This window comes from Tenebrio molitor, chromosome 4 (assembly GCF_963966145.1).
Source record: "Tenebrio molitor chromosome 4, icTenMoli1.1, whole genome shotgun sequence".
NCBI lineage: Eukaryota > Metazoa > Arthropoda > Insecta > Coleoptera > Tenebrionidae > Tenebrio > Tenebrio molitor.
Window position 1 is genome coordinate 9,871,361 of NC_091049.1, and position 22,688 is coordinate 9,894,048.

At 33.9% G+C, this 22,688-nt stretch overlaps 1 protein-coding gene across 1 annotated transcript; it reads right to left on the bottom strand.

Annotated features, from left to right (window-relative positions):
• Positions 1-5,987: 5,987 nt before the first annotated feature.
• LOC138128262 (uncharacterized) lies at positions 5,988-20,184 on the bottom strand. The gene is made up of 2 exons (XM_069044450.1): positions 20,026-20,184; positions 5,988-12,229 (listed from the first exon to the last, which is right to left on the bottom strand). The coding sequence occupies exon 2, from the start codon at positions 12,224-12,226 to the stop codon at positions 6,926-6,928; it is 5,301 nt and encodes a 1,766-aa protein (XP_068900551.1). The 5' UTR covers positions 12,227-12,229; positions 20,026-20,184; the 3' UTR covers positions 5,988-6,925.
• Positions 20,185-22,688: the final 2,504 nt, after the last annotated feature.

Below are 22,688 nucleotides of genomic sequence, written 5' to 3' on the forward strand. Positions count from 1 at the left end.
TCATGAATCCTGATAAAAGCCTGGCATAACCCTAACATGCCTTTAGTTAGATTATTCAGTTAGTTTATTAACAAAAAATAACCCGATAAAATTTCTCTAAAATGCACACTGTGCAATCATCTGATAAAAAATGTCGGTACCTGATTTTTTTTTTTAAATTATTTTGAATAAAAAGGATTGGAAATAATGCGTTTGGTTTCATTCTCTTCAGGAAATAATCAGCCGTATACCCCTCGTGCAAAATTTTAATATCGGCAATTTTTTTGCTAATGAACTCAAACATCCATAAATTATTCGGTCAGAAGACCAATTATTATCAAATAAAGCCCTCGACTTCGTCTCGTGCTCTTATTTGATAATAATTGGTCTTCTGACTTCGCTTGGGATATAATAATAATAATAATTTTTCAATTACAAATTATATTTTGATCGCACAGTTTTAACTGACATTCACATTCAGCATAACAGACCAGACATTATTATTTTAAATAAACAACAAAAGCAAGCATATCTTTTAGATATAGCTGTTCCAAATTCACACAATATAACACAGACATATAATACAAAAATTAATAAATATTTAGAACTATCCGTTGCTATGAGAAATCTTTGGTGTTTAGAAAAAATTTCGATTTTACCATTTATAATTTCAGCAACAGGAATAGTACCGCAATCTCTTTTTAAAAATTTAAAAATTTTGGACTTAGAGAACACATTGGTGGTTGAAATTCAAAAAGGTATATTATTATACTCATGTCACATCGTGAGGAAATTCCTTAACATTGACACAGAACATAAAACACAAAAAAGTCAAAATGTGGAGGCGAGACGCCGGTAATTATGTTGATAAGCACTGCACTATTACTTGATAGTAATATCCGTAATAGTGTATGTACTCCGGCAAAATTGCCGTGCCGACGGGTGGAGGTGGGATACGAAATAATAATAATAAATGTTTATTGCAGCCATCCAAAAAAAGCATAAAATAAATAAATACAAAGCAAAACCTTAAAATTATTGAACAAAAATATGAAATACTGCTGCTACAAAAGGCATGACTCAGTCAAGGAAGACTGTTTTCCATTCATGCCATTTAGAGGCCCAGGGCCCTATTTATTTAGACAGTTTGTTTGAGCTTAGCCCGAAAAGCAATATACGAATTACAATTAAAACATTCATTAAAATCATTGTACAATTTAGCACATATACAACGTGTAACAGAAACAAGTACATTAATTTTAACTGGTAATAGAACTCGTCAAGAGGAACAACTTTTCTATCTAACATTTTCCTGAAAAACGATGTTTAATTCCAAAAAAAAAATTGGAGAGATTTTTCACTAAAATAACCCTACGCCACTAAATACTGCAATGGCTAATTGAGATCATCGCTAATATGAAAAAAACCTCCATTTTCATCCAGAAAACATGTTTTAACGCAGAAATCGAAATTCAAACAAATCCACCCGTATAGCATCCACTTCGTAAGAATCTGGTTGTTTCACGTTTTTAGGTAGCTTAGTTTTGGAGATATGAACGGTTTTAGGAAAATCTTTCCTACTTTTTTAAGCCATTACGCAATATTTTTCGCCAAAATGGCAGAGAGAAAAGTTGTTCCCTTTGTTGAGTTCTATTACCAGTTAAAATTAATGTACTTATTTCTGTTACACCCTGTATAAGTAAATGAAGATTTGTAAATTTCTTTATTATGTTTTGGGATGTCAATCAGTTGTGTAGACCTCGTATTTCTATCATGTATGTCCTTCCTAAATGTAATTCTACTATATAAATATTCGGGTGTCTTCGTAGTTACTATTTTAAAAATAATGCTACAAAAGTAGTACTTATATCTATTTTCTACATTCAGCTAACCCGATCGGCGTAGATACGGTGTGATATGTTCGTAACGTTTAACATTATAACAATAACGCAAACATGAATTTTGTATTTTTAGTAGCCTATAAAATTCACCCTTGGTTAGAAAAGAGCCGTAAAATATGAAACAATAATTGATCAATGATAAAATTAGCGTGTCACAGATTTTTATTTTTAATTGAACAGTAAGAGTGTATTGTAGTGGGTAAATAGATTTCAGAGCACAATAACAACGTTTACAGATAAAAGACACATGTGAAGACATACTTAAGTCATTGTCTATAATTACACCTAAATCTTTAGCTTGAGACACAGTTTCTATATCATTGTCATTAATATTAAGCTTTATTTAATCATAGATTACATCACATGTTTTTTGGACCAAATAGCATTGCTTGTGTTTTGCGTGGATTAAGTTTCAAACATTGTTTTTCACATTTTTGTGTGTTTAGATTGGTGTTTAATAAATTGATTGTTTTTAAGATATCTGTTGCTTTGAAGGACTTGTATGCTTGAGTATCGTCAGCATACTATTGAATGTTAATGTTAATGATGAAAGTCAAACGTGTAAAATTCCATATTAATTGTGACCTGTTGAGATCTATTACTCAATAACTATTTACCCAATCTATAGTATTAATAGAAAAACCGATGTATTTCAGTTTGGCTATTAATAAGTTATGACTAATTGTATCAAAGGCCTTAGAAAAGTCCAATAATATTAATAAAGTCATCATTCCTTTATCAAGTGCTCTTAATATGTCATCAAAAACGTTGATTAAAGCTGTAGCTGTACTATGATGCTTTCTAAATCCAGATTGACAGATTGGTATAATTTTATGATCTTCTAAAAATGTCATAATTTGTTGAAACATTAGCCTTTCCAAGACATTCGATAGTACGGGCAAGACACAGACAGGTCTCAAATCCCCGTAATCTACAGGTTGCGACATCTTTGGGACTTTGGGACACCTTTGTTTCAATGGAACAATTCACGATGTCCGTTAGTGATTTTAAACATAGATCTGGTATAATTTTAAACATGTGTAAGGACATACCATCACATCCTATCGCACAAGAGTGAATTTTTTGTAGAACATCTTGCACTTTACTTTCACTGACACTTCGAAGTTGAAATGGTTTTAAGAAGTCTTGAAGTTTATGTTTTTCGTAGAACTCGATTTCTTCCTGCAAATGATGTTCATTCATTTTTGAGCGGTTTATAAAAAAAGTCGTTAATAAGGTCTGGATTTTGAAGATGACTTTGCTGTTCTTTGCTTTATTCCTAATGACTTCAGCCCATTCCACATCTGCTTGGCATCACTGCATTTGTCCAGTTTATATTTTGCAAAGCTTTTTTTTCACGTTGTACTGCTTTTGATACCTCATTTCGTATGTTAACATAGAACCGCCATTTTTCTTGCGCTCTTGTGCGATTGAAGGCATTATATGCTTTTCGTCGTGCTTTTATCATTTCAGAGATGTTGTGAGTTAACCATTCCGGCTTAGCCCTTTTCGAAGTAACTGATTTTAGTGGAGCATGTTCATTAAACAGGCTAGACACTTCTTCATTGAATAAACTAATCTTTACATTGACATCGTTGGTATCCTTAATGGCATCAAATGATAATGCTTTGGTATCATGTCGCAGTTCATCAATGTTTATTTTTGAGAAACATCGTATATGCTTTTTTGTTGCTATCTTCACAGCTGGCTTTAAAAATGGTAAATGAAAATATATTAGGTTATGATCGCTGAGCGAATTTCCATTTCTGTTTCGGATTTGTCTCATATCTTCTACATAGACCTCCGGTGATACAAGACTGTGACTGACATATACAGTATGTCCCCGGATTGAGTTTACAAGAGGGAAAAAAAATTTTTTTGATTTTACGCAAAAACTTCAGAGGAATAACATTTTTTGCTTCATTTGAAACCCCCATTTCTGTTATTAAAAAGTATTTTTCAACACAGAGGAAGACTTAACATTAAAATAAAAGAAAATTCAGAAAAAATATTTTCCTTTTTTTTTAAATCAAATGATAACTGAATATAAAACTATTTTATTAACTATGGGCCGTTTTCTGTACATAATTCAACCCTGTATCGAAGTTTAAGCTTCTGAACACCCATGCCTGATACATAACTGTTGGGACATTTTTCATTAAATTTTGTAATTATGTGACAAAAACCGGTCCAACATTGGATTAAATAAATTCTTTGTTCTAAAGACAACATTTTGAAACAGTAATAAGTTGTTTGTCAAAAAACCAGGCCAATTGTAATAAAATTTATAACATAAAAATTAATTCTAAGTCCAAATTTTAACAAAAAATGTTAATTTAAGAATACAGTGTATCAATATTGACATTTTAATAACGGAAATGGGGGTTTCAGATGAAGCAAAAGATGTTATTCCTCTGAAGTTTTTACGTAAAATCAAAATTTTTTTTCCTGTTGTAAACAATCCGGGGACTTACTGTATATGATCAATAATTGTAGAAGTGTTTGATGTTGTCCTAGTGGACAGATTTATAATTTGTGTTACGTTATAAGGGCCCAGGGTTTGTTTAAGAAACTTATAACCGAGTGTATCTTGCTTAGAATAGTCAACGTTAAAATCACCAGCGATGATCATCTGATCTACTTAGGGTACAAGATTCTCAAGTTGATTCTCGATGCAGGAAAGTCCCTTGTAGGAAACTGAGGGAGGTCTGTAAATTACGCCTATTCCAAGTTTCTCGCTTTTTGGTAGGGTGACCACACACCAGACTTTATTATTTTGAGTCCCCTGTTCAATAATTTTGTACTTTAAATGGTTTTTAATATATTGTAACCTACCTGAGGGGATGGTCCACTGCGCCGGCATCAGTTGGAGACCAATTTATGCATTGGGGGGTTCCTTATCGAAAAAAATAGGGCGCCACGGATTTGGTTGCAAAAAAAAGTTTAAAAATTTAACTTTAGGTTCAAATCCGAAAACCTCAGAAGAAAAATTCCGGCAATTCAAAGATACAAAGGGGTTGAAATGAACGTATATTGATGTAAAATTTGAAAAAATGAACATAAAAAGGGTATTTGATATGATAAATGAAATAGTGAAAATTAAATGAGAATATTTCTAGAAAGCCGCTACCATTTGAAAGTAAAAATAAATTGCAAATCGGTTTTTGACCCGGGAATGACTCCTATATCAGAGCGCGTGGCCACGTGTCGTACAGGGCGTAAAATTTGTTCAAAATATTTGGATGATACGAGCGAACAATCACGCGTCAAGTAGCTAGCCCTTCACAAGGTTAATTACAAGTTTATTTTATAAAAATTCAGCGAACTTGCGCATCAACTCGGTAGATTTGTTTTGCGCAGAGTAACGGAACAAGTCGTCCGTTCCTGGTGACAAATTACTGCTAAGAGTCAAAAAGGTCTCACAGTAGTTGCTGCGGTGCTGGTCGCTGCCGGAAGCTGGACTCCGGGACTCCGGTGAGGTTGAGCTTTGGCGGTAAGGACTGTGCCTGCGAGGAGCGTTTCCGATTGTAGAATTTTTTAAAATTTGAAAGCGTTTAATAAGTAACAGTTCTACTACTAAGATAATGAATAAGAAATTTACCAACCACAAAGCATACTTCACGTTAACAAAGTATCGCGCGTTCAAATGAGATCCTGGGCTGGGAAGGTGTTGGAAACCGTCAATTGTTGTGCTTTTTTACAGCGTAGATTAATTGGAGCATGTTGACAGCTAACCTAAAATATAGAGCCAAAAAAATCCTTCCTTTTTTCTTTCTTTGCAATGTTTTACATTAAAAATAGAATAACTTAACGATTCTTATTCTCGAAGCAAATATCTAAGGGCACCCTACGTGTCAAACGGCGGAAAATTCAAACATTACACTGTTCTAAACGGTTTAGTTTTTCCAAAGCCTACTCAGCCCAGGATTTCATTTGAACGCGCCATATTTACTTTACAATTTGACAATCGGTTTGTATCGAATTTAGTGGGAATTTAAACATTCATTCATTTAGTCAAATGTGGATTAATTTTGTGAATTTAAGCATCTAATTATGTCAGTTGAGGAGAGTTATGTAAGAGGCAAATTGCAAAAAAATAAAACACACTTATTACAAGTCAATTTAATAATACAAATATAAAATTAAAAATCATATTTTTAATCAACAGGAAGCCCCCCGACAACAAAACAAACTATTTACTGTTGAAACTAAGATTCAATTAACTTATCAAGCTTAACTGTGGATTCACAATGGAAACTAAATTAAATAAATTCCTACCACTACAGATAAATTATTTTTCCGTTGACCGCTTGTTAATTTCAATATTAATGAATTATTTTGTCTAAAATATAGTGTATTAATGGACCTCATTAATACACTATTTTTCATTAATCAACGATTTTTGCGATTTTGATGTTTCGATGATATTTTGATGTATAAACAACCTCGAACATACAACCAACACTGCAGCAGGTAGTGCCGCAGATTTTCTATATTTTATAGCTCCATAACTGCACAATTACCGAATTCACTTTTTCAAAAGCCGACCTTTTTGGTTATAATTCGCATGTCATATTTTTCAAAGGTAACTAGGTTTTCTTAGCAACCGTGATTTTTACGTGAAATTGAATGTGAATGGAGTTAACGTCTTCTGACACTCTTGGTGGAAAAGCGAGTAGAAAGTGTTGAAAAGTTTAAAAATGGCCTATCCTGAGAACAATAAAAGGATGAAGGTATTTTATAACGTCTCATCTTTATTGAAAAAGGTGAAATTGGTTTTGGTTTGGCTTTAATTTGAAATTTCGTCCAAAAAAAAAAAGTTTGCGGTCAACGAAAAAATTTTGTAATCAACTCGTTTGTTAATGGGCGATTAATAATCTCAACTATGAAAGGTACTTACTTGCTACACTCGTTCGTGCTTTAAACAGTTTCGATTATTAATCGCCTTCATTAACAAACTAGTTTATTAAATAACTATTAATGCATTCACAATAGAACAGTTGTGATAAAGCAAAATAAAGTAGTGTAGTTATGTTGTTATTAGCTTAGTTCATATTATTTTCCTTCACAAGCTCTTGGTAAGCATCGTGAACCAATTGGAATTTTTGTTGGGCGTACGGATCATTAGGGTTCTTGTCAGGATGCACTTCGAGAACCAATCTTCTATACTTTCTTTTGATTTCAGACAAACAAGCAGTAGACTCAAGGCCAAGAATACTATAAGCTTCATTAACAGGTGTTTTTATTGGTGAAGAGAGAGCAACAATAGATTCTTTCCCATCGCCAACTTTCTTGAACTTGGAATCTCGGTGCCGTTCAATTAAATTTAATATCTCGGTACTACCCTTCATAGAATCACACAATAAGTGGAACATTCCATCGGCTAGCTTGGAGCTGATGTTTTCAACGGTTTCATCGACGTCATTCTTACAGTTACCATCTTGAAGTTTACTGTCTAGATAAGAAACAAACTGATTCCCGCATCGCATCAGATCTACTATACTTTCAATGGTGTCAAAACCAGTCTTCAAAGCCTTAATTACTTTGTTCTTAAATAATTCTAAAAGCTCAAAACCAACTTGTTTCGCCGTCTTTTTAACTTCGTCACCTTCCAAAAATCCCTTAACTACTTCGTTGATCGTATCGATCGAGTTGGTTCGTAATTTTTGCATCAGATGCTCGTTGGATCTTATCGAATCGCTTACTGATTTTTGGAAGCTGTCCTTGATTTTTTCAATAATGTCTTTGAGCGCCAGAGACAACAATGGCTTAACGACTTTTTCTTTAACAATAGATTTCACAACTTTCTTGGTGGTATTTTTGATTACCTCTTTGGTAAAGTTTTTAAGCAGCTGAGATCTGGCCAATTCGCCCAACTTTCCGGTTTGTTTCAACTTTTGCAGTTCAGACAGTTTGTCCAATCCTCCCAGTTGTTGAAACTTATCCAAACTACCCGTCTGTTTCAACTTCACCAGTTCATCTAGTTGTTCGGCTTTGGTCAGTTTGTTGAATTGTACTGTTATCAACCTCATTTCAAAGAGTTTTCCGAGTTTGTCGACTAAATTGGCCAATTTGTTGCACAGTCCCTTTAAATAAGTGCTCTTGCGCAAGAATGTCGACAATTTTCTGCAGAAGCTTATAGCTTTCGACAAAATTTTGACGGCCTGGGTGACGGCGCCGATACCGAAAGTGATCAAGCTGATGCCATAAGAAATAAATTTGTCTTTTATGAAGTCATTTTTGTCGAATTCAGAACTACCGTTGGATAAAACTTCCATCACTATGTCCATGAAGCCCTCGGAAATTAACATACCTGCGAAGCCGCTCATAATCGGGAACACCGGGAGGAAGCAAAGCCCCACACATAAGAGAGCAATTCCTCCTGAGATTTGACCTACAGCTGCGTAAATTTTAACGCTTGGAATGTCGTGGATCTCTCTTAGGGCGTAAATAGTGTCGACTCCAATCAACTGAAGCTCAGTAAGCTCAGAGTTAGTTACTTTCAGTTGACACTCGTCACTCATTTTGTCAAAGTTTTCCAAGGTTGTTGGAGCTTTTCCGTTAAAGTCTAACCCTCCTGAGCTTGTCTCAATTTGCTTAATCAATTGTTCAATATTTCCATTGTGTAGTCTCAAGCAGTACAGTCGCGAGTTGATGTGCGTTAAGAACAAGTTTTTGCCGTTGTCATCTAGTAGAATGTTTTCAAAATCTGGATTTTCGTTTACTGTTAGGTATTGCTCGATGTAATTTATTTCTTTTTCGATAGCCGCTTTGGCGTGTTTCAGCTGTCTAAGTGCTTCATCCTTGTAGTGCTCATTCTTACTGACAGGAATAAAAAAGACATCAAACATTGCTTTTTTTAATCTTTCCATCACTTGTTCGCCATCCATTATAGCCAATTCAAAAAGTTTCAAATGAAGACCTGCCAACAATTCATAATTGTCGGTACCACTCATTTCAACAGCATGTTTTAAAACTTTTAAAGCTTTGCTTCTCGAATTGCCTTCTAGATAGTGATCTGCCAAACCAATGCAGTAGAACGGATTATGGCTGATTGTCCCGTTAATTATTGGACGCGCCTTCTCCAAAAACTTTTCAAATTCTTGCTTAGGATTTGTGTTTGCAATAGTCGCTGCCTTAAAATTTTCCTTTTCAAGCCAAAACGCCCAGAACTCTTTCAGATCTTGTAAAATAAACATGAAATTTTTTGTTGCTCTTACTTGCTTCAAATTCCTATAAAAGTCTGAGAAGTACTCAAAAATCTTGTCTTTGAAGTTTAGTTCTTTGACCAACACTTCTTTGATTTGCTTCAATCTTTCCTTTTCAAGACGATCTCGCTCTTGTTTAATTCTAGCAAAATCTGGATCGTCATCAATTATTCCAAGTTCATCGACTTCACTTCGACGAATGATCAGTTGAGCAGTACCACTGTTACCTTGACGTGACGTTCTTCCAAATGCTTGTCCCTCAACTCTCAAGTTGCAAGGGAGGAAAGTGACACAAACGTGCAATCCACCCTGTTCTTCCAAATCCTTTTCTGTTTTGAAGTTTGTACCACGTCCCGCAATATTTGTGGCGAGAATTATGTCACCAATCTTCACTTTGTTCTTTGTTTCTTTGACGTTATCCTCGTTGGCATATATTCTAATTCTAAAATCGGTGTTTTGTAATATTTCTAAGTTTCTTTTGACAGTAAGAAGGTCTTGTTCAGTTTCGCATATCACCAAAACAGCTCGTTTTTCTTCGATCTTTTCCAGTACTTCAGTTGCAACACGACGATCCCAAGAGGAATTGTCAGCAATCAAGCCTTGAATTTCTTCAAATTTTTTCTGTTTGTACGTTGGTAGCTTGGCATAGTTTATGTTGTAAATGTGCGAAAGAAGTTCTTGTTCGGCGCTAGAGCCCAAAGTTCCAGTCAATCCAAAAATATTTTTATCTTCATAATTTTTTATGTAGCCTATATTTGAAATGAAGCTGCTTGTTAAGCTCTCGAAAGTCAAGTAAAGGTTGTGTTTTAGCTGAACAAACTGGTGAAGTCCGTTGGACCAAATTGTATTCTTGAGAGTCACTCCGGTATTTAAATAATCGACAGGGCTGACAACCCTCTCTCCAGAATCATTTGTAATAATTCGGTACTGCTGATGTTCGTGACAATTATATTTCGCATGGAGGGCATTTTTGATCCACAAATCTAATTTTCTCTCCACATATTCCTTCAAATGGGCTGGAACTAGAGGAACATCAGTGGGATTGGTGTCTCTGATCTTCTGTTTCATAATTTTGCGCTCAGATAAAATCATTTCTTGTACAAATTTTTCATAATCTACATTTGCTTCTTCATTATCGGAACAATTCTGCAAAAATTCTTTAACTTTCTTTTCTGTTTCTTTGATTAAATTTTGTTCTGCTTTATGCAATTCTTGCCAAATCTTGATGTAAATATATCTCAAACTTTCCATTCCGGGATACGGCGAAGCTAGTTTGGCAATGTGTCCTCCGTTATCCACAAGCATGCTGTCGACCTCATCCAGGATAACCTGTCCAAATCTTCTCTCGTGTCTGATATTGAACCCTTCGAATGTATCTTTGAGATAATCAAACTGAAAGTTGCTGATGGTGCCGTAGAGGACATCTGCAGTGTAGCCAATTTTGAAGTCACTTCTGTCATTTTCTACTGGATTGTTTGTCGATACGGTTAGACCAAACGCCGAATAGAAAGTTCTAGTTTCGTCGACTCCACTCGCAGCTAGGATTGGATTGCTTGTGATGACATCTACGGTGACACCTTGGAGAGCTCGAATAACTGCTATTAACGAAATGATAACTGTTTTGCCCTCGCCGGTTTTAATTTGACACAGTCGCCCTCGATTGTTTTGGCTGTGGAAAAAGATCAGAACTGCCAAAATTTGCGTGTCTCGAAGACGATAACCTCCTGTTAGAATATTAAAGGCTCTATCCATAGTGGCAATGGTTTTGCAAATATCATCATCGCTAACTCCCAAACGCCCCTTGATTGCAACAGCCCACTTGTTGATAGCTTGAATATCGGAATTCTTCCATTGTTGGTACTTATTTTTTACCAAATGATACTTTGTTTCTAACTGATGTATATCTTTTTTGGAGTGTTGCGTGGGTGATGCATCAGCTTGGTCCATTCCTAGAGTGATTTCACTCAGTAGTTGGTTTAGAGGTGTCCCATCTGTTGTGGAACTCTCTTTTGGAGGTGGAAGATTCCTCGAGATATCGTCAATCTTATCTGGTGTTAGCTTCTTATCTTGACTTCCATCTTCTTTCTTAAGCTTGAGTTCGTAAAACGATTTCATCTTCACATAATCGATGTCTAGTATTTCACTTATAATTTCGACAGCGTCGTAGAGTTGCTGATCAACTTTAACATCGTCAAGAACTTCAAGAATGTCATTTAAACTTTTCATTTCGTTTGGAAAATTTTTCTGGATCTCAAATTCGTACTCCTTAACTTCTTCATCTTTGGCGTTTATTTTGTAATTAATCTGAAGTTGATTGACTGTTTCTTGATTCAGACACTTCATCCTTGCTTCTTTGATTTTATCCAGGTCTGCATATTCTTCGTCTTTTTCGAGTTCCTCTTCCAATACTTTTTTGTACTCCAACATACCCTGCCCTATATCTAGTGGTAATTTGTCGATAAACTCCTTCAGCACAATTTTAAAATCGTCACTTTCTGCTAACAGATTTGTCAATTTGATGACATTTTTCAGTTTTTCTTCGTTAACTGTGGTTGGATGAGCAAAATGAATTTGTGAAAATTCATTAACAAATTTTGTAGGATTTTCTTTGAGCAGCTTTAGCATAATTTCCAAATTTCGGATACAGAGCGGACCGTAAGAATGTTCATCATCTGTTTCTTGATCTTGATTCGTCTGCGCAATTAATTTAGGATTACCAAATTTGGCGTTGAGTTTGACTTCCAGTTTAAAAGAAATAAGAGCACCACGAGGGTCTTTGTAGAAGATTTTGTTCCTACCATCTTGCCAGCTCATTACACAGAAGAGAACCCATCGCTTAGTCGGTTTGCCGAATATTACAAATAACGGTTTTTGCTGTTGAAGTTCAACTTTTTCAAGAACTTCGTCGAATTTTTGGATGTCCTCCACAAGTTTGAACTGTTGGTCAAAGTAGTAGCCGTATTTTGTTAAAAGAAGTTTTGCACATTTTGTAATATCATCGCTGTCGTAAGATTTGCCGGCGAGTAATTTGGTTAAAATCTTTGCATCGGATTCGATAGTATATGGAGTTGGTTGCTTGGCCAAAGTTGCGATTTTTCGTCTTTCATGTTTCCTTTGTATGGATTCTGTTCGTTTCATTTTCTGAAAACAGTTCGAACTAATTAGATATTCAACTTCAAATTGATTCTTAATTGTTTTAGTAAGATACACCTACGCAAATATTTGCATCAAAAGGGCTGTCAGGACTGTCAGTTAACAATTGTAACAGAGTTATTCAGTTTTTGACAAGATTTCAGAACTGATCGAAAATTGAAGATTATAAGTCTAAAGTATCTACGAGTATTGAGAAACCAGATGTTTTTTTTTTAAATACAGTGTTGTCTGTCTTACCAAGACATCTTGTAATGTAACTCGTTTGTAGATTCAGAAGAAATAACAATACAATGCGAGAAATACGTATGCTACTAGTTCCAAAATTGGCGGGTGTATGTTATGGTTCATTAGCATGACACTGTGTCTAAAAAGAATAAATCAAACAGCATCACTAAGATTCATGGTCTTCCAAGAGCCGAAAACAGATCCACAACGTCATGATTAAAATTTGTTTTCTACGACCGCTAGTGTAAATAGCGAAAATCGCACCAACAACCCCTCTGGTAAACGCTTCCTTACGTACGTGTACAGTAAATTTACTCCGCCCACTACTTGTTCTTGATCTCGTCTCGTGATCGTTATTTAATAAAAGGTAACACTTATAACAATATTATTTGCTTCTTAACTAAGTGAACTCAATTTTAGCGCGTTCAGCGCGAGCGAGGATGACATGCGTACGTCGCGCCGCCTGAAATAATGGAAATGCTCAAAATACGAGTGTTTATCAAATATTTATGAATTGGAAAGAAAAGAATAACATTAAATCCTTTTCAGAGATTGTACTGTTGGCATATTTCGAAGACAATTCCAATACAATGAAATCATCTGCTAAAATAATGCATTTCTGTTGTATCAGTAAGCAATGTTCGTATAAAAATATTTTTTAGAAATTTTGTGGGGATTATTCCGGTCGTAGAAAAAGTCTAGTACGGGTTATAGAAAAGGTATAGTACATTACTCGAGTAGTAACGAGATTGCGTACACGTGGATTTACATTACTTGCTCTTTCGTCGCTCGTATGCAACTCATCCACTTGTATATACGTAATATGCTCTATTTACTACTCTCGTAATGCAATATACTGTTTTATTATACCTGAATCATAATCCCTATTTTTGATACTAAAATGCGTGCGAAAAAGTGCCTTTAAAACACTAAAGCTTTAAGGGTTGCTTAGGTAACAACAAATTCACCTACATTTTTAACAATGATAATATATATTATACACAATTTATAACAAATATACATGGCAACGAAACAACAACAATTGACCATTTCTATATCAACGATTAATGACACAAATTACATCGAAAATGTCAGGGCTTTTCGTTCCATTTTAGAGCGAATTCGCTGCAGTAAATCTGCTAAATTGTTTGGTCGATTAAAATAAACCTTCTGTTTTATATAAACCCATAGAAAAAAAAATTACACTAAAAATTCAATTAAATTTTTGAAATAAAAATTGCCATTTTCTCAAAAAAAATTGTTATGTAAGGTACCAATTTTTTTCATTCGTCGTTTAGGTAGTAGAAGGGTCTATCAAAAGAAGAAGAAAAAATTGGGGGTTGTCATTTAAAAAAAATGGTGATGACGTCATTGCGCACAAAGCAGTGACGTCATTTAAACAAGTTGTACATCACAGGATGGCATTTTTCAAAATAAAATGGATCTGTTCAAGCGATTTTCCAAAAGCATCACATAACGCTACTACGAATTTTGTTCCAAACTGCGTGTTCACACTGTATAATATACCAAGGGACAGATATTGCCCGAAATTTTTTCGAGCAGTCCTGACACACGAGTGTTTGTAGAGAGAAAATTACACGAGGGCGCCAAACACGAGTGTTGGACTGCAAAAAATTCTGGCGATATACAGTGTGTCCCCTGATAGGTGAAACGACTCTTCTAAAAGATAAAAAATTTTCGATATAAATTTTCATTTTTTGGGGTTTAGTCCTGCTTGGTTAAAGACTAATTTTTAACAGAATTTTAGTTTTGAAAAGTCAAGTCAAAATCATCGGCCAACCATGATTTTTCATTTTTTTTTCCGTTTAATCTAAAGTTTTAATTTACTTATATTTAATTATAACTTATTAGTGTTAAGCCAGTAACTTGTAGTAATTGTCTAAGTGTGATTTTTTTACCCATAATTAGAGAACTGTTAAAATAAATTTTTTTGATTTGTAAAATAAACATTAAAAAGATGAAAAATCATAGTTGGCCGATGATTTTTAAGTTTGATAGATAAGCCTAGATGTTGATTCTAAACAACTTTCCTTAATAACTTTTTGTCGTATTTGTCACGTAAAAGATACTTTACTCTACAGGAAAATAAGTTTTTTTGCAAATTTCCAAAGCATTTTTCAAAACTAAAATCCTGTTAAAAATTAGTCTTTAACCAAGCAGGGCTGAACCCCAGAAAATGAAAATTTAAATTTAAATCGATTTTTTTTTATCTTTTACAAGGAGTCGTTTCACCTATCCGGGGACACACTGTATATCTGTCCCGAGGCATATTCAGAATAGAATCGTCAGAAAAAGCTTTTTCCCTAGCGAAATTATATCCGCTTAATTAATTTATTATTGGTTGCTACTCAAACAATTCGGAGATGTGATTTGTCAATATAAATCATGTGACATTTGAGGGCAAATTCTCATTATAATTTTCAGATTGTAGTGTAGGTATAATAAAATATAGCGTATGATACACGTTTATCAGGGCCTTTAAAGCACTTACGACATTAAAAGCACTCCGCTACGCGTCGTGCTTTTAGACTCGTCGCGCATGCTTTAAAGGCATCGTTATAAACTTGTACGAGTATCATGATGCTTTCCCTCCACCACCCAGCGGCACGGCAATTTTGCCGGAGTACATACACTATTACGGATAATACTATCAAGTAATAGTGCAGTGCTAATCAACATAATTACCGGCGTCTCGCCTCCACATTTTGACTTTGTTGTGTTTTTATACAGAGTGATCACAAAAAAACGCCCCAGCTTATATCTTTCTTTGAAATTATGTTTTTCTGAGTTAAAAAATGTAGCACACCCTGTATATTTAAATGTTATTCTAACATAAGAAATAAATAAAATTCAATTACAAATCATTAGGAATAAGTAGAACTTTATTCGTAACAGGCCATGAATTACTTAAGATATTCTTCTCGCCATGTAAACACAAAAAAATAAATATTTATTTTGAAAATAAACTTTATTTGTCATAATTTTTGTTTATTTTTTTTTTCTCCAATTTCGTGTTGTGAAATAAAATGAACAATTATGAAATTGTAGATATGTTGCAAGCATATTTCGGAAATAATAGAACTTACTACTTGCAGAGAAACACCACCTGAAAGCCTTCTGAATGCCACGCGAAGTGTCTCGAACAAAATGGTGCTCAATTTGATCAGATCAGTTGAAAAAAAATATTGTTATTTTTATTGTTTGTATTACTTAATAAATATTGTTTCCATGACTACAAAAATGTCTTCATAAGTAATTCATAACCTGTTACGAATAATGTTCTACTTATTCCTTTTAAATATATAGGGTGTGCTATATTTTTGAACTGAGAAAAACATAATGAATCTAACTGTACCAAAAAAAAATGTATGTTGCCATTAAAAAAAATAAAGTTGACCCTTGATCCTTGCAAGGGAGGGTTGCTAAGGGCAACATTTTATATTCAGTTTATAGTACTTTTTAAACCCTTTAATATGATGTATTACTCGTTGAAATCGGATGTTAAATAAGAAAGATATAAGCTGGGGCGTTTTTTTGATCACTCTGTATTATGTTCTCTGTCAATGTTAAGGAACTTCCTCATATACTATTAATATTAAGGAACTTCCTCATATTACGTTTTTATTAAATTGTTGTTTCTTTATTGAGTTAACCCAAACTGTGCAAAGCTGAAAAAACAGATATTATAAAAATTTAGGCACTTGTATTGTCTGGTTTGATTTTTTTTACACATTTTTTCATAAAATTGAGTGGCTCACAATTTTTTTTGAAAGACTTTTAGCCCCTTTTTCTCGAAAAATATTAACATTACATAACTTTTGTGGGGTTCTATCACAGCTTTAAATATCTGGACAACTTTCAAAATCACTCTGTACAGCTTAATAATAATCACAATAACAATAATAATAATAATAAGGCTTCTCATGCATGGCTTAAGAAATCAAATATTCACCCTGAGACGGAGGGTTTTATATTTGCAATACAAGATCGTGTTATAAATACAAGAAATTATAAAAAAAACACATATGCGGTTTGTAATCGATCATTGATAAATGTAGGATTTGCGGAACTGAAGGGGAAACAATTGAACACATCATTTCTTCTTGCACCATTTTGGCTCAAAGAAACGTCATGATATATTCGCTAAAATTATACACATGAATTTAGCTGTTAAATTCAATTTATTAAAGAATACACAACCACATTATAGTTGTACACTAGAAAATTGTTTGGACAATGAAAATTACAAATTATATTTTGATCGAACAGTTTTAACTGACATTCATATTAAGCATAACAGACCAGACATTATTATTTTAAACAAAAGCAAACATATCTTTTAGATATAGCTGTCCCAAATTCACACAACATAACACAGACATATAACACAAAAATTAATAAATATTTAGAGCTCTCCGTTGCTATGAGAAATCTTTGGTGTTTATTTCGATTTTACCACTTACAATTTCAGCAACAGGAATAGTACCGCAAACTCTTTTTAAAAATTTTATAATTCTGGATTTAGGGAACACATTGGTAGTTTAGATTCAGAAAGGTATATTATTTTATTATACTTATATACAAAGAACATAATAAAACACAACACAGTCAAAATGTGGAGGCGAGACACCGGTAAATTATGTTGACTAGAGGTCGGCCAGCGGTCGAAATTCGACCATTTTCATTAAATTTTTAAGTTTGAATGTTACTGAGGTTTTTTTCTTATCAAAGAATATACCTCTATAATTATCGCTTATAATTTTTTTGAATTTTGTCCTATTACGTCAGCTGCGAGCGTTTACAAATACGTCATTATGCACTAATTTCCGAGTTATTTGAAAAATATGAACGATAGGAAAAATGAGGTATAGTTTGGGTATGCCATATTTAAAAAACAATAACGCGTTTTTTGACATTTCGTTAGGTTTTTTATTGCTATACTGGCCAGGTTTCGCCAAGGTTACACAGTTAATTTGCCTATCTTTTACAAATTATAAAAAATTAATACAAAAAATGAAATAAAGAACACGTGTTTCGTATTTTTTATACCTAAATTTTTTATTGAAACAAAAAAACCGGGCGGTTAAAAAAATAAAATGTTGTCCATTGAACTTAAAATAAAATTTCATCGTTTGCTAAATGCCCTTGGCCCCTTGGCCGTTATATTCGGAAATATAAAATCTCAAACCATTGAATGATGATCGAACGCTACTTGCTGCGACGTACAATTGAAAACTGGCTGCCTCAATAAAATTCCAATTTTTTCGAATGTTTGTTTTTGAGACTTATTTATTGTCATCGCAAATGCAGCTATAATTAGAAATTGACTTCTTTGAAAATTAAATGGTAAAATAGTACCTGAATATGTTAAATTTATACGTGGAACGTGGAATCAAAATTCTCTTATTGCGTTCGTTAAAACTTCGCAATCAATAGCATTGCGATGCATAAACTGGATGCGTATCCTTGTTCCATAGATTAATGCTTCCTTTGTATTTAAGTTTCTGATCGGTAAAACGTGCAATTAACTTTCAATACTAACTTATGTGGTGGCAAACCACTAATAGTCAAAGAATTTTGTATTTCACTCCGAAGAGTTTTTTTTTATGAATAATCTAAATAAACTCCCTCTTGGAGTGGATTTCACTGCGGGGGGATTATAGTTATTTACACAATTAGTGGGATAAAAGCAATATTACAGGATTCGAGTGTGAAGATTGCAGATGACGAGGGCGTTGGCCCGAGTTCATCTGTAATCACAGGAGTTTCCTGTAATATGCTTTAGCCCACGTGTTATGTACAAAATTTTATCTAAGACCGCCCCGAATTAAAAAAAAGGTAAATCTTATTTGTTTCCGCCAGTTTCATTACACCACTCAGTGGAATAATAACTTACTTATCCCACTCAGTGGAATAATAACTTACTTATCCCACTGAGTGGGGTAATAAAGCTCACTTATCCCACTGAGTGGAGTAATGAAATGTGTCCGGTAATGAAGTTCCTTATTCCACTCAAATGAGTGGGATAAGTGTCATTTATCCCACGGGATTAGATAAAATCAATTACAAATCACCCGCTTCGCATTCGCTCCAAATTCACTCCGCATTTACTCCACTAATTTTTTACAGTGTATGAACGTTATAGAGAGGTGTCCCCGAAAAAGAATTTGAGTCCATAACTCCTTTATTTATCGGAGGATTTTAATTAGTTATGCACCAAATTAAATGGCTCTAAATAGGCTACAAAAAGCCGTTATAAATTCACATAAAGATCCAAGGGCTTCAGGGCTAAACGGTCAAAATATTTTTTTTCAAATACGAACACATAATTTTTTTAACACTTCTGATGGAGATTTTTATTCTAAAAAGAACGGTGTATCACAAGTGTACACTTACCTACCCAAAATACAAAAAAAAAGTAAAAAAATTCCACTATCGTCGATGCTTAAATTGGTTAATTTATTACATTGTAACGCAATGAATTTTGATAGCTTCTCGCTTGGTGCTCGTCATTTGTTTCAAAATGTAGTCTTATTTTTTTTTATTTTTTTTTCTTATATGAGGTTACACATGTCAGACATTGTTGTTTTCAGAATAAGAATCTCTATCAGAATTACTAAAAAAAAAGTATGCGTCCGTATTTGAAAAAAATATTTTGACAGTTGCACCTTGAAGCGCTTTGGGTTTTACGTGAATTTGGTACGCCATTTTATAGCTTATTCACAACCATTTAATTTGGTGTATAGAGAATTAAAATCCTTCGATAAATGAGGGAGTTATGAATTTGTCTCTTTTTTTGGAGACGCCCTGTATATTATTCATAAATTTTATCTTTCTGCACTTCTTCTCCACATAAACTTTAACTATGCCAAATCTCACACTCCTCCGTGCGCCCAATTTACTTAAAAAGGGGTACAAAGGTTTTCCTTCACGTATTAATATACAGGGTGATTTACGAGGAATAATGAGCCCGACGGAATAGAAAATGCAACCCACAATACATTGCAACAAAAAGCCGGACATCGAAGCGGTAAATGTCCGGGTTTTTCTCCTGATGAATTGCGGGTTGCATTTTCTATTCCGTCGGGCTCATTATTCCTCGTAAATCACCCTGTTTAGATTAGTACTGCAGTATTACTTGATAGTAATATCCGTAATAGTGTATGTACTCCGGCAAAATTGCCGTGCCGCCGGGTGGTGGAGGGTTAGTACAATAACCATTCCGTTCGTTTTCCAACAAACGAAATAAACCCTAGATAAAACCGTACTAATATTAGCCATATACCGATAATATCTGGTTTTGGGTTGTAAAGTCTCAGATAGCACTTTTCCTGCTTTTAGTACAGTTTACTCTAAAAAAAATTACGTTTCCTGCAAAATTAATAGAATTATTTATGCACATCCTGAAGCTATCAACATTTTGATCTGTTTACATCTAATACATTATCATAACCACGAGTGTCTTGAGTATATTTCCTGGGAAATAATTGATAATAAGAACAGAAAAATTGTTGCTATAATTTTTAAAGCAAACTTACTCTGCTCAAATACACTTGTCACACAGTTCACACTTTGCTTGAATAAATATTGTTGAATCGTTATCCTTATTAAATAATAGTTAGTACTAACACATCAAACAGCAGTTTGTTAATGGCACAGAATCTTTTAACAGACCGCATTTGCTTTTTATCAGTAAATATTTTATTCGGTTGATGTTCAAATAATTTACTGTTGTTATCACAAGTACAAATAATACACTAAGCCTGATTAAATAAAGGTGTTAGACAAATAATAAAAAAATACGTTTTTATGTTTCACTCATGATTGAAAGTGAACTTAAGCATGTAAGTATTTCTTAGATTTATTTTTTAACAAATCAATTAGTCTCAACACAGTTATCAGTATCACTGATTATTAGTCAGAACTCCTGCTGTTTTATAATTGCATAAAAAAATAGAACAAAAGATCAATATGTCTACATGCTAAAACAGAATGTCCAAATAAAAATCAAAATGCTTATGAAGATGCAGCTGAACCAGGGCCCCCGCAAGTACGTGTTCAAAGCGTGCGGTGCACGCGGGCGGCATCTCCAAGGGGCGGCAAATAGTCTCTTGGCGACGCTGTACGTGTTTCACATTTTAAAACTTTAACAGAAAAAAATTACACTGCATGCACATAAAACTAAAATTTTAATAATTTATTGCGCATAAGATAGTTACATATTTACGAAATGAGTGCGAGAATAGTTATTTATGCAACAAGTGAGTAAAGTAATACTTTTTTTACGAGAAGGAAAATTTGCCGCACGAGCGCAGCGAGTGCGCAAATCCGCCGAGTAAAAAAAGATACTTTACTAACGAGTTGCATACAAAAATTTTTTGGCGTCCGTAAGTTTAGATAACAATTTTTTCGACACTCAAAATTTGAAAATTTTCTCCTGTGTGAACCCGTGGACCTTTAAAACGCTCGCTTTACTCGCATTTTAAATTGGCCCACTTATGCCAAAAAAATCCCAATTTACATACGAACTCGTTAAAAAAAACTACTAATTATGAATGAAAAATTTTATAATTGCGTTAAGAAATGACACGTTACGACACATTTTTTAACCTAAAATGCGTGCAAAAATGAACCGCCATAGCACTTTTTTTAACGCTCCTTGGTCGATTCAAAATCACATGTTTTATGAACGCAAACGAATGAAAAAACTTGCACTTTTTTTGCCGGACGTTAAAAAATATTTTTTTGTTCGACACTGTCAGAATTTGGGAATTTTCTCCTATGTGAACGGATTTTGATAAATGTCACAACTTGTCAAAACGAAACGTCAAGCTAATTTTAAAGGTTTTAAGCGATTTGGAGCCTTTAAGGGGCTCGTCGAACAAAAAAAACGTTGTATTCAACTCGTTCGTGTGTAAATTGGGCCTTTTTTGGCACGCGTGGGCCATTTTAAAACTCGTCAAATAAACTACTATTTTATTATACCTAAATCATAATCCCTGTTTTTGACACTAAAATGCGTGCGAAAAAGGGCCTTTAAAACACTAAAGCTTTAAGGGTTGCTTAGGTAACAACAAAGTCACCTACATTTTGAACAATGATAAATAGACATCTATAGAAAATTTATAATAGCAACAAAACGACAACAATTAACCATTTCTATATCAACGAATAATTACACAGATTTGTTCAGAAAATGTATTTCAATTTACTTTTTTTGTTATAATTTTGAGATTGTAGTGCAGGTATAATAAAAAATAGCGTATGATACACGTTTATAAGGGCCTTTAAAGCACTTGCTTCGTTAAAAGCACTCCGCTAAGGCTTCCTTATAAACTTGTATCATAATATACTAATTTTGAACTCATTACCTTCAAAATTACATTTCGCGACCGTATAGCATTTTGAAGCACTAGTGCGTGAAATCGACGTTAGCGCATTAGTGCGAATGCTTTTGGATTACTTTGAAGCACTAGTGCGCGAAATCGACTTTCCAAAAAGCATTCGCCTTTTTGAGCATTCTGAAAATAATTTGACTTGATAACAATAAACTGTGGTTTACAAAACGCCATTTCTCCAATTTGGATGATGAAAATTTCGAAAGAGTGAAAATAAATCGCTATTAGTTCGATTGACACTTTGGCAAGCGCATGGACAACCGCCACTCTATTCACAAAGGGTATACGACAAATCAGACATAATGTTCCTTTCAAAAAATATTGTACGAACTTCGATGCGAGAAGACGTATTCGGCACATTCGCGCAAATGAAGCACTCGCTTCTTCGTCGCCTGTGCCTCAAATAATGCGCTAATGCAAAAAATGTCTAAATGGTTTTTATTTCCTTTTGATTCAAAGCAAGAACTTGCAAAAGTTTCTAGAAATTGTAAGTTCCTTTTGTTTTTGTGATTTTTTATCATAAATTATTCCAATTATGTTTAAATAAAAATACTTTCAAACCGACTTATTTATTTTAATTGATTATTATTATTATTAACCGTTTGCGGGACACGGTAGCAAGATGATTCTCGGTGATTTTTTTTTTGTACCTTTGGAAAAAAAGATTGTCGTTGAAAATATCGGGGCAGCCCAAACGGATAATAAATTAATTCCAAGTGAAAAAAGGGGTAAAAAGGCACGATAAAAGAAAATTTAAAACAAAAATAGGAGGACATATCTGTTTTTTTTACACATTTTACATC

Coding starts and splice junctions, on each gene's coding strand:
- LOC138128262 (XM_069044450.1), bottom strand. CDS start 12,226: ATGAAACGAACAGAATCCATACAAAGGAAACATGAAAGACGAAAAATC.